Raw genomic sequence first — 13,133 nt, forward strand, 5'->3', positions numbered from 1 at the left:
CATATGAAAGCTGCTATTTACTTTCTAGTTACTTCAATTCTGGAAGAAAGTGAAAGAGGATTCCAAAGGTACAGTATATCACATTTACAACAACTTTTAGCTCTGGAGCTCATCTGACTGATTTTTAAAGTATGCAAGTGCCTACAGAGACCACCCCAGGTTAAAAGTCTCTAAATACTTCGTGTTGCTTTACTGTTAAAAAATGTTTGGCGTTTGTTATCTTTTTTAGAGCTTGGAAATCTAATTATTTATACTATCCAGTGACATTTACATTTTGCGAAATATACTCTGCTTGTAATAGAATAATATATCATGCCTAGGAAAATGGGTAGAGAGTGCTAGCTCTATATTTGCTTATATACATGCATAATGCAAAATATCACAGTAACCCAAATTATCTTTTTGTAATAATTACATGATTTAAAAAACATACCTCTCAAAAAGTGTCCTTAATCATTATCATTTAAACTATGAAATAAGAAAGTTTTATCATAGTTAAAATTTGTTTACCATTTAACTCTTAACTATCAAATATCTATTCAAGTTCATTGATATCTTAAAATAATACTGTTCATTTCCATGCCAACAGTACAGAGTGTTTGGTTTAGTTTTTGAGATTGATTGAAAGTAGATTGTAAAGTTGACCTATTGTGTTAAGCTTATTTACACAAAGTAGTGTCTAGGAAAATAAACTCTGAAAGTGCATAGCAGTTGAATCTTAAAGTATTTCACACCCTGAGTTTTCTAATACCTGTCTGTTGGATAGAAAAATCTCAACTTTACCATAGTTACCTAGGAAAAAATTACATGAAGATTTAATTAGTCTTCAATTTTAGACAACACTTATGATCTGCTTTTAATTGATTTGAAGAATTTGCCTCAGTAAAATAATTAGTTATTCTACCATTTCCATGAAACAGAACACATTTTTTCAGGTCCTTGAGACACACTCCTCTTACGAGAGTTAAAAGTAACAGTTGTAAAATGTAATCAATATGAAGAGCCATAAATGTGGAAAAGATTTTCAATGGAAACGCTAAAAAAAATTGATTTGGGTACTACATGATGACACATTGATGGTTTAAAATGAATTAGTATTTATTCAAGGGTTACTCTTGGTGACTGAGCATTTAAACGCCCTTCCTCTTCGGTTATATATTCTTAAATAATCCGCTTATTGTATATACCATTCTCGCTCCTGATTGCCCCTTTTCCATCACAACTGCTCAGACTTTCCTCCAGCCTCTGAGTGACGCGGCCTTAATACTCGTGGGGTGGAGGTGGCGGGGGCGGGGGGCGGGCAGGGCACGTGCATCAGAAACACTTCCTAGAAACACCAAGTACGCTGCTCAACCCTGCCTGAACTTTCCCTGTAAACACAGCTCACTGACGGAACCGCATCCCTCCCTGCAGGGTGGATCCTGCAACTCCTAGGGGGAACGGCACTTCTTGTTTTTAATTAGCAAGGTGAAAGGTGAATTGAAACTAGCTGTTTGGCAAGTCAGTGCAAAGGCTGACTGAGAGGCTTCACGGAGCCAGAAGAGGAGAGCTCCGCTGGAGGGAGGCAGTGCGTGTGCTCGGGGGCTTTTTCCTGAATGAACCGCTTGCAGAAGTGACTAAAATACCCAGTTTCTTCTTGAGTCTACCGGCGTAGTTACCGAAGAGAGTGCAGGACATGGCTCTGAGCACTCACTCCTTGGAATGTCCTCTTGCTCCCGGCTTATAAACAACTGTCCCGAGGAAAGAAAGGTTTTGCATATCTAAATACCGCCTGACAAATGGCACGTTGGAACTGTGCTCTCTGATGATAACGCGTTCGATTTCTTACAAAGCCTCTCCCACGCTGCCCCTGGAGGGGAGTCCTGAGTAAAACTCAAACCCGCCTCAAATTCCGGATCGGAGGGCTCGCACGGGGAGCGGCAGGATGGCATCCGCGGGATACCTTCTCACCTGGCTCCTGTGGGGTTACTTACTGGAGCTTTGGACGGGAGGTCACACAGCTGATACCACTCACCCCCGGTTACGCCTGACACAGAAAGGTAGGTCACCTTTTCAGATCCTTTTGTTAAAAATAAATAAATAACAAGTCATTCTACACAGATCTTTGGTCTTCACAGACCCTTAAAATGCACCTGAAAAATTATTGCGAAACTGACTGAAGATTCTAAGTACCTCTAATTAATAGGTCGTCTTAGCAGAGCTGAAGGTAGTGCAAAATCGCGTGCCAACTTACAGATGTTATTTTTATCTTGTAAATATTAGGTTTTACTAGTGAGAAGTTCACTCATTAGCAGACACAACGGAAGAAGGTATAAATAAGGTTGTTAATAGCCTTGAGGGACTGAATACACCAAGTTATCAGTTGGTATGTAAATACCAATTTATGAGAAACAAGGATGTCTGGGAAGGGCTTAGAAGTAGAGGTACGATTGTTTTGTTGTTTTGTGTTGTCCATAATGGGGATGAGGGGAGGAAAAAAGAAAATTCCTGAAAAAATGAGTCCTTACTCATCATAACAAAGTGATAATCAAGTAATTAAAATGACTAACAACTGAAATAAATTAAATTTCTTGTTGAATTAATTATTAGAATTTTTTACGTGTGACAAAAAATATCCAGTTTATTAGAAATTCTTACAAATTGATATATATTGAAATATTAGATACCAATCATTTACATCTATTCTTTTTAATATAAATTCATATTGCTTATCTGCTGATCTATCAGAATACTTAAATATTTAGTTCTGCAACTATGTCTTCTTAAGCAGCTCTTAGTCATAAATAAATGATCAAAAGAAAGCTCTTGCATCAGGATCAGTAAAAGCCAGTCATGAATAGGTTTGGTGATTCTTCCTATAAAGAAACAAAAGGGCAACAAACAAAACCCATACTCTGAGAAAAGTGACTTTGCTGATTTAAAAGAAATCCGGAATACATTTTCAGGAAAGAAGTATTTATTATTCCCATACAGTGACACAGATAAAAGATGCAACACCAGAAATTACATAAGAACCATTTTTCAATTGTGTAAGCTTTCAAATTGCCCCCCACTGTAGAATGAACAGAAGCCTGTATTTTAAAAAGACAGGTGTAGTATTTATCAGTAGGAGAAACAAAAAGGAAGGCCTGTCTCAGTTTTAAATGACACGGTTGATGATCTTTTTGTCTTTTTCTTGGACAACCAACAGTTAATTTTGACTCTAGAAACTCATTTTTAGAATAGCTAAAAATCTGTGTATTTTTTTAAGTCTAAATAGATTTTCTATAACACTCTCCAGTAGGTAATATGAATTTAAGAGACACGTATTTTAAAGTTTTAAATTGTAAAGTTTTAAAATACAGTACTTGGAAAAAAAATACAGTACTTGGCATTAATGGACATCGTTTGATTTGGGAAGATGTATCGTGGTATGTATCAAAATGCATATTTCTGAGGTAATGATAAAATATATCAAAATGTAGAAATTTGACATGATGGAATATGAACACATAAAGATATCAGGAAAAAACATAATAAATGGGTTGTTTTTCTTATGTGGACAAGTGGATAAGCTGTCAGTTTTGTCAAGATACTATTCTGTTATACCTGGAATTAACCTTTTATGCCTTATTATTAGGGTTCTTGTTTGTTTGATAGATCAATATCAATATGTTTTCGAAGATAATCTCATTTTACTATTTCATTAAAGGGCTTATAATTTGGTCAGAGAATATCCAAATTCTAATGCAACTAAATACTATGCATACTATAGTTACCGGGCTCACCTTCAGTAAATCTCTCTTAATAAAGGAATAACTGTAACTGATTTTATGAATTGTGTTAAATGGTATGGACGTAGAACTTCTTGTATCTATGTGTGCTAGACTGAAAACTCCTACAAAATTTTCCTTTGGCTTTAATGCCACTAACTGAGAATGTGCAACAATGTGCTTTTATACAAAGATAGTAGTTACCTGAAAATAGAATGTTCTCACTTGTGCAGTCTAGTTAGCAGTCAGCTAAGAGATCACACTGTAGATGTAACTCAGCGCAACAAATGCCTCCTGAAAGGGAAAGCAGTGGACTGTCTGAGTAGGAATATGCAGTCCCATCAATGAAATATGAAGAGCCTATTTACCACTCTACACTTTGGAATTCAATGTACATCGAGAGGTATCCAAAAACTATGGGTAGGGTATTTCAGAGTATAATTTTTTGCTATCTTAAATGTTATCAGATATGGTAAAATTACGGTACGTAATTGGTGAATTAGGTCATTAAAATTATAAACAAGTGCTAGATCCTTCAGAATAAGAGGCTCCAGATTAAGTAATGTAGTACTTCTGCACTGCTGCTAGAGGTGGCCTACTGAATTAATCCAAGGATTCATTTCATAGCAGTGGTCTATGCCATATGCGAGAAGGACAAGCATTTGTTTTATATCCTCCATTATCAATATGACTCTTGAGACCACAAGCCTAGGTCTCTCCCCAGAGAATCATACACAAAGCTTGAGTTAAATTATATGAAAATTTGTTCAGAGGGGGAAAAAAGCCCAAGAATTCTATTTTTCTCTATTCTCCATCCATCTGTATCTTTGAAAGTGGCATGCTCTTAAACAGAGCTTGAGAAGAGACCATTAAAACTAAAAGGAAAAAAAGGCAAAGGAGGGAGACAAGGCAGAAAGTTGGTGTCAGACATGGAGCATCTTCTGCCTTACTTCCCACTGCCCTCTAACCACAGTGGGATGAAGTTGAATTGCCCCCTCTTCTTAATGAATTTTCACTCCACTCCATCTTAAGCCAATATGCTAACACAGGGCAAGACTAATGGATTAGAAAATGAGATATTTACCCTTGTTGGGGCAATGCATATCCTTTAATGTATTTTATAGGTACAAGATAAGTGGCATTAACAAATAAAGACATAGCAGAGATTAAAATGGTGAGTTTTTGTCCTACTCTGTAAGAATTTCCAGTAAACATTTGAGTTGAGATTAACTATATCAGGAAACTATTTAAAAGTTTAAGAATATTTAAGAATATAGCCAACTTTAGAGCCAGTACCCTAGAGAAGATAACATTGGTGTGATTAATACAAATTTATAATGTTCTACTCCAAGAATTTTCTTGCAAAATAGCTATGATCCTCATGACAAAGATGAAGGAAAAGAGAATAAAGGGAAAGAGTCCTGGTGGATTCGGCCACTTCCCTCTGTTGATGTCTGTTCTCACCTTATCTTTCACCATCCTGCATTGATGAGGTTACAGGGAAGGCAAAAATAACCTTTTTGATAATGGAGTTCAAAGAAGAAAACAACAAAGGAGCAAAGCCTCATGTCATAGAAGAAATCCCAATGCACACGCAAAGCCCCAGAAATTCAATCAAGGGAGCTTGACAGATAGGGTAGGTGTTCAAAGTCCCAATAAGGAATAACACAAGCACAGAAGCCAAGGGAGAATGGCTGCTTAAGCAGAGGACGTTTGGTGAAAAAGTAGCTAAATAAAGGCATGGATATGGCAAAAGTCACTCCCAAAATGTATTGCCACTGTAAGTGTAGATTTCAGCATCAAATATATATCCATATATGTAGAAAGTGGGATGGGATAGAGTGTTAGTCTATGTGGATATTATAGGCATTTTATACAGATTTGTCATGTTTCAGAGAGCTCAGAATTGGAAGTCAGAGGTCTCTACAGCTCAAGTTCTTCCACTTACACTAATGGTAATTGTACTTCAGTTACCTTAATTTGAAAATAGGGATAGTTATGGTGCTTTCTCTGTGTGTTTTACTGGTTTTTTGAGATAATCACATGGAGCAACAGTATCTGGGAAAGCAGTTTTTAACCTAAAAACTACATTACTAATGTTTCCTGAAGATTGCTATAATCTGAGAAGGTTGAAAGGAATGTGTCCTACAGAGAAAAACCTTTGGGACTGACATGAGTTTGGATATCAGTAAGTGCTGTAAAAGAGAGAAGTTGGTCCTAATTAGTAAAATCTATGGTTTATCTTGATAGGTTTCATGTACTCCAAATCCCATTTTTCATACCTTTTACCTCTTGTTATACTAATTTAAAGATGATTATATTACCTGTGCATTTTCCAAGATTCACAGCCAATATTTTTTTTGCTATAAAAGTGTGTATATATTCATTTATTACACTTATTTACTTTATATCATACATTTTAGAATTTTTTCTATTTATATATATGGAAAAAAATGAGATAGATTTTAGAAGAGCATTTTTGAATTATCATCCTGGAGGCTGTGGCATACATTTTATATCAAGGGCAAATAAAAATAGGCAGTGACCAAGCCAGTTTTTCCTGACCCGGCTAATAGCTTAGTTTCTTCAGCAATAACTAGGTATTATCAATAGTGACATTCATCACATACTGGCCATAAGGCATCACTTATAAAGAAAATAGTTAAAATAGAACCCAGAAGTAAATATAAAAATTCATGCCCAGATCTCAGAGAGAATTACTGAGAATTAAGTAGGGCATTAAGAAACTACACACACACACACACAAGCTGCTGGGTAAGATGAAAGGAATTATAGTATGTTTTGTTGAGTTAGGTTTACATAGAATGTACATATAGAAGAAACTTATGTAAGGATTTTGGCTAGTGATATTATTTGTATTTTATGTTTATTACAGACAAATACTGCCTGTGCATCACAGAAGTGTATCTGGATATACAAAAACCCTATTAATGGTTCTATGAATCTTTTAATTCTTATCTGAACGCTGGGTATTACATTGGGAAAACAGTTATCCTTTAATATAGAAATAGGGTGAGGGGAGATCAGAGTTAAGAAAAGCAGTAAGTGAAATTTGTAAATAAATTAACTGGGCCAATTTTGGACTGAAAAATAACTTAATTATATAAAATCATTTCTGAAAAATTTTTGGGGGACAGTGTTCCAAACACAATAAAGAACCAGTACTTTCTAGACTAACCAATATATGCAATGGTCATTTTGTTACAATGAAATATTCTTTCAAAAATGTGTGTTGTCATAGTGTTATTTTATTGTCCATGTTGGATTTGTTATTTAGTCTAAGAGCATTTCACAGAGGGGGACCTCTCTTTCTGTTGGGGATGAGATCATTTGGTGGCCTCAGTTCTATGACCACATAATAAGGCATCAAACACCAAATTGGTCATTGCTGGTGAAAACTGTTGTTAACTATCAGCTGAGCCAGTTTTATTTCATCAGAGTTATCTACTGGAATCATCACTGGGAGTTCTTAGTGGGAGAGCGTGTAAGGACTTACTCCTTTATCTCTGTGTGTAAAACCAGTCTATGGTTTAGTAGAGGAATTTAGTCTGCAGGAATCCAGAAGCGGCACTCTGCATGCATGCATGCCCCATCATACACAGCCACTGCAATGTTAAAGTGGTCTGGTAAGTTCATTCTCAAAGAAATTAAAACAAAACATAACTGAAGTTATACCATTCATCATTTCCCGAAAAGGTGCAGAGTGAAGATTCAAATTATTTTCTTGATTTCAATATACAGGGCCAAATGTTGTAAGTCTTTATCACAACATCTGACACTGTGGGATATTATATAAATTATACAGAGGATAATGATTATTTTAATAATGACTTTTTTCACAGTGTGGTTTTAAGTAACATTTGAAGCTATCAAGGCCATTAGTTAATTTAAGCACACATTATTTTTTATACTCATGATAAGGATGATAATGACAACTGGATGTTTTATAGGCAGGATTTTCTGGACTCTTGAGTGAAAAGGATATGTTAATACCTCATTTGAACCAAGTGTTACAGTCTGTGATATTGAGAGAACATTTTCTGTCAAGGAACGTAGTGATTTCGTGAACCAAAATGTCTGTGGAATTGATTATTTGATTTCATATGGCCCTGGTGTTGGCCCAGGCAATTGATGACTGAAGTTTTCAGCCCTAGTTATAATGGCTATTACAGGATATTCCCACCCTATGACCCCATTTTTTTTGGTAATATTGCCTCCACTACTAGTATCAGGAAAAAAAAAAAAGAGAGAGAGAGAAATCCATGATTTGCCTGATTTCTGAGCTTTAGAAATGTATTTCCACCTCTCTCCCTGGTAACTAAACTCTCAGCTATCACTGCTTCTGCTCAAGGATTTAGCCTTGGCACAGTACACACAGAAAAGTAGTTTAGGCCCAGGTATTAGATACAAAACACGCTCAGATTCTAGACTTTGGATGAGTCATACCTAATGTGAATCTTGCTTCTGGTGGTATGACCTAAACAATTTACTTTACTTATCTTTTCTGAGGATAGTTTTCTCATCTTTAAAATGGGATAATATGTAACTTGCAGCACCCTCAAAGGATTACGTAAGATAATGCAAATTAATGTGGCAAAAACTTTATCCTTATGAAGCTTTATATAAGTTCCTCAAGAAATCAGAAGAGATTTAGAGAGAATTAGCCTACCCTCCTTTCGTTTTTTGTTCTAAAAGCAATCATGACTTATTAATTTATAACTTAAAACAAAGGAAGATCCTTAATCATCAGTTTTTTACTTAAAAGCAAAGATTTTTCTTTTATGAAATCCAGCTCTTTTTGGAATAGATGACGAGAAAGAACAAGGAATATTGGCACCTCTCATGTTTGTAAGTTACTGTAGAATTTTGCTGATAATTTAAAGAAAGTTGGAACTTTGTCTCATGGAACCTTGGAGGCAGCAGACCAAAGCTACAAAGTAAACAAGTTACTAACAAAAGTAATTGTAGGCCCAGCTTTGTGAAGCACAAAAGAACTAATATTACCAAGGCCAGACGACACTGTTAAAAGTTAAACTAAACAACGTCCTACAAACAGCTACCAGCCCAGCTTGTGTTGTTTGCTTTGAAAGTGAAAGAATGCTTTCTGTTCTACCCTACCCTGGACAAACAGGTAAGGTGTCTGGTGTGGAGCACTGTTCCTGACACTTAGTAGGTGTTCAGTAAATGCTATTAAGTGGGTATATGACTAAAACAAAATGATTTAAACAGTTTTTTTAAAGGAAAATCTGAGGGGTGGGGTGGGGTGAGGAGTACCAAGGAAACTAAGGAATCCTGAACAACTATTTATGGCTCCTGTAGTAAAACATACACTAGGGGAAAACTAGGGCTTTCTCTGCCTATTCACCTCCATGTCCCTCGGTGTCCATTGTCGTGAAGCAGCTGGAGCCTCCAGACATCCTCCCAACACACCAGCCATGTTTTCTCATCTGAAATCAGTGTTCTTTTGTTGTTGTTGCTTTTAAATCTATTTTTCCCCCATGTTTAAAGACTTTTTTTTTTTTTTTGAGAAGTTTTAGGTTTCCAGCAAAATTAAGAGGAAAGAACAGAGATTTCCTAAATACCCCTGTCCTCACACATGCATGGCATCCCTATTGTCAACAGCCTCCACTGAAGCAATACATATGTTACAATGGGTGAGCCTACATTGACACATCTTAATCACCCAAAGTTCATAGTTTATCTTAGGGTTCATTGTTGTGTTGTTCATTCTATAGGTTTGGACAAATGTATGATGACATGAACCCATCTTGATACTATCATACAGAATATTTTCACTGTCATTTTAAGAAAACCTCTATGCTCCATCTAGTTAGCACCCACCAGCAGCCCCTGACAATCTGCTTTCTGGTGCCCTTGTTCCTGGGTGATGATCATAACCCCTTAATTTTTTCCTTATCACCTTATCCTTTGATTACCCATCTGTGTTGTGACTTCCTCTCGTCCTTTTTCTCCTCCCCTGCTTCTCTTCTAGAAAGATATTTTTATTTCTTCCTCTTCATAAACCAAAAGTGGAAGGAAAGTTGTTAGTGAATGGTATGTATTTACTGGTTCTCAGTTTACCTTGGAGATTTCATTTTTGTTGTCTAATTTAATGAATAGAAAATGTGATGGTTAAATTTTTTAAAAATTTAATTACACTTATTAGACATTCAAAATGTGTTGAAATTCATGACTTAGGAAAAGAAATATTAAAATAAATAGCTTACTAGCTACCTGGAACCTGTCTTCTTTATCTAGCACATTTTTCTAGTGTGAAGCTGTTGCTCACAGGTACCATGGGACTATTGAGAATTGAAGAGGGAAGGAATTAGGGTACTAAATAGGAGAGAACACTGTCTGCCATTCACTCTGTGGCTAAACTTGAGGCAAGTTAGAATATTATTTATGTAAAGCTGTCTATTTCTATGCAGTTTTGTCGTGTTTTCTCTGAGTTTTGAGTTTTAATTCATTGAAAGCAGAATGAAGAGGGTTTTTTGTTCACAGCATAGAACAAAGGAGCAGCATCCTGAAGGACAAGTCACAGTGGTGATTTTGGGTGTTTTGACCAATTTCAGAACCCGAAAAGAACAGCAGCAAAGAAAATGGGAATAAAAGAGGAAGAAAATAGAGGTCAGCTGGGGACACTGTCTCTTTCCTTTCTACCAGTCCCCTCCCAGGAAATAATGGGAACTGAGGAGGGCTTTAAAGTCAAAGCTCAAGATACACTGTGAAACTGAAGTCAAAGAGGCTGACAACATTGCATTGTAGCTATTTATGCCTCCTGATTGCTTTTTTCCTAACCCCGAGTCAAAAAGTTTATTATGGACTAAGTGATTTCTGTGATCCTTTCAATTCTAGAAAAGTAGGACAATTTGCCTCTCCTTACCAGACCCCCCAGTGTGGCTAATTTCTCCAAAACACTTCTGGAAATTTTATTAGCATGACCTAGCGGAAAGAGTATGGGCATACAACTTTACAATTCTGGGTTTTGACTCTACAGCGTATACTATTTTATGCTGTATTTTTCTTGTTAATCATTGAACTTCTGGGGCTAATGAACACTGGCTTTCTATCTCATGTGATTGTTTTAGAAAATTTAACTACCATGGAGATGGATGGCATTGTGTTGTGATGGCTTATAATATCCTCTAATTTTTGTGTATGTTTTTAAATATATTTTAAGGTTTTTGAGGGCAAGGATTATTTTTTTGGTAAGATCCTGTGGACAGAATAAAATGATTTATTCAGATTATTCCTAAAGCCTGTAATTAAAGGCTGAGTGTTTAGTATCTTCTTAATAAAAACTAAGTAAAACTTTGTGCTGTTGTTGCCTTCCATACATGGTCAAAATGATAAAATTAAAAAGGCTTATTTTATTTTTCCAGAGGTAGAGACAATACTAAATTATTCATGTAAGGAAAGGCTTAGTAGAATTCCATTGCAGAGGAGATGATGTTGTTTATGATAGAAGCTGGGGTTAAACCAGCTCTGTACAAAGTGGTCAGGGCTGCGTACGTAGCATCAGCCTCTCCTGGGAGCTACTGAATCAGGACCACTGCATCAGTGATCCTGGGGCTCTGTTTTTTCACAAGCCCTGAAGGTGATTCTTGATGCATACTCCAGCATGAGAAACCCTGGGCTAAGTGTTTGGGGTGATGCTACAAAGGAGCTTCACTTTCATATTATCTTTTTCATTTTTTCCCTTTTAGTTGTATCACCCAGGTTAAAAGGATGTAATTTATTCAAATTTCCAAATGATAGCCTTGGTCTTCATAAATATACTTAACTTAATAAATATCTAACCATTGTATTATTCTATATCTGTTGTTTGTATAGTAAATAAGATTTTATATAGAATTACTGATAATAGTTTAATATACAAATTAAATATTTTTAAATTAATGATGATATAAAATGTGATACATTATGCTATCATTGAGTTCAGATGAGAAAACATCTAATATTGGTTTATTGAAATAGCATTTTGTAACATTTCAGAATTCCTTTCTCTCAATGAAAAGTTTTCTTGGACTAGTGAAATTAGGTCCACTTCATTCCTTTGTTATGTATCCTGATATTTTTCTTCAGGGATTTGGAAGCATCTGTGTCTTTTAAGCCATGTTTATTCATTCAGTCATTCATGTATTCTATGATTGTTTGCAGAGCATCTTCAAAGCTTTAGGTACAAAACATCATGCTAATGATTTAAGAATATAAAAAGAAAATAGTTTCTTAAATGTAATGTAAAATGGAATCCTGGAACAGTAAAAGGATGTTAGGGTAAAAACTAAGGAAATCTTAATAAAATATGGACTTTAAACATTGATGATAATGTATTAATATTGGTTTATTAACTGTGAAAAATGTACTATATTAATGTAAGCTATTAATAATTGAAACTGGATGTGGGTATGTGGAAACTGCACTGTTTTTAAAACTGTTCTGTAAATCTAAAACTATTCTAAAATAAGTTTATTAACATACACACACACCCCACCACCACTACCACCACCTCTACTCAAACCCTTTCCCCAAGAAGCTTAAGGTCTAATTGTAAAAGAGAGACAAATCATAATAAAGCAGGATATATATATGTGTGTGTGTGTGAATATATATATGTGTGTGTGTGTGTGTGTGTGTATATATGTATATATATATATATAGAGAGAGAGAGAGAGACAGAGACAGAGACTGTCCAGAAAGTATCCAGCCATGTAACATGAAAAATAGAGGCATTTATTGAAGAAGATATAAGATACAAGAAACATTGTATATAGGAAAATGATACCTCAGTCCCTTTCGAAGTAGGCACCTTGGAACCTCACACACTTCTTCCAATTTCTATCAGCTTCCCCATTGTATTTTCTGAATCTAATAAACAGTCTGAAATCTCTTCCTTTTCAAAGGTGATTTTAGTTTTGAAAAAAGCCAGAAGTCACAGAGTGCCAGATCTGGGCTGCAGGGGGGCTAAGTCACCTGGGTGGTTTGATGATTCACCAAAAAACTGCACAAGACATGATGCATGAATAAGTGCATTGTGATGAAGCTGCCAGTCACCAGTTGCGCATAGTTATGGCCTTCTGAGTCATCTGCATAGTTTCTGTGCATGAATGTTCAAGCTTAACGCAAAATTTGATACAGATTCATTCCTCTACTCAGTCTTTTTTTTTTTTTTTGCTTCAGCTTATTTAATTTATTTTTTGTATGCTTTATTGATTATGCTGTTATAGTTATCCCAATTTCTTTTCCCTTTGCTCCCCTCTGTGCAGCAACCTGCCTCCCTCCAGCAGTTCCACCCCCACTTAGTCCATGTCCATGGGTCATACTCTTCTCAACATCCCCCTGTCCATTCTGAACCCT

General features: G+C 35.8%; 1 protein-coding gene across 1 annotated transcript in view; it reads left to right on the forward strand.

The window, feature by feature from the left end:
* The first annotated feature begins 1,466 nt into the window (after window positions 1-1,466).
* SEMA3E (semaphorin 3E) overlaps window positions 1,467-13,133 on the forward strand; it is a 260,410-nt gene continuing 248,743 nt past the window's right edge. Inside the window, exon 1 of the mRNA XM_090287281.1 lies at window positions 1,467-2,039. Coding sequence (XP_090143407.1) covers window positions 1,925-2,039 — 115 coding nt within the window. The 5' untranslated portion in view covers window positions 1,467-1,924. The remainder of the gene's footprint in view (window positions 2,040-13,133) is intronic.

This window comes from Furipterus horrens, unplaced genomic scaffold, assembly GCF_987537825.1.
Source record: "Furipterus horrens unplaced genomic scaffold, mFurHor1.1.pri manual_scaffold_9, whole genome shotgun sequence".
Classification (NCBI taxonomy): Eukaryota; Metazoa; Chordata; class Mammalia; order Chiroptera; family Furipteridae; genus Furipterus; species Furipterus horrens.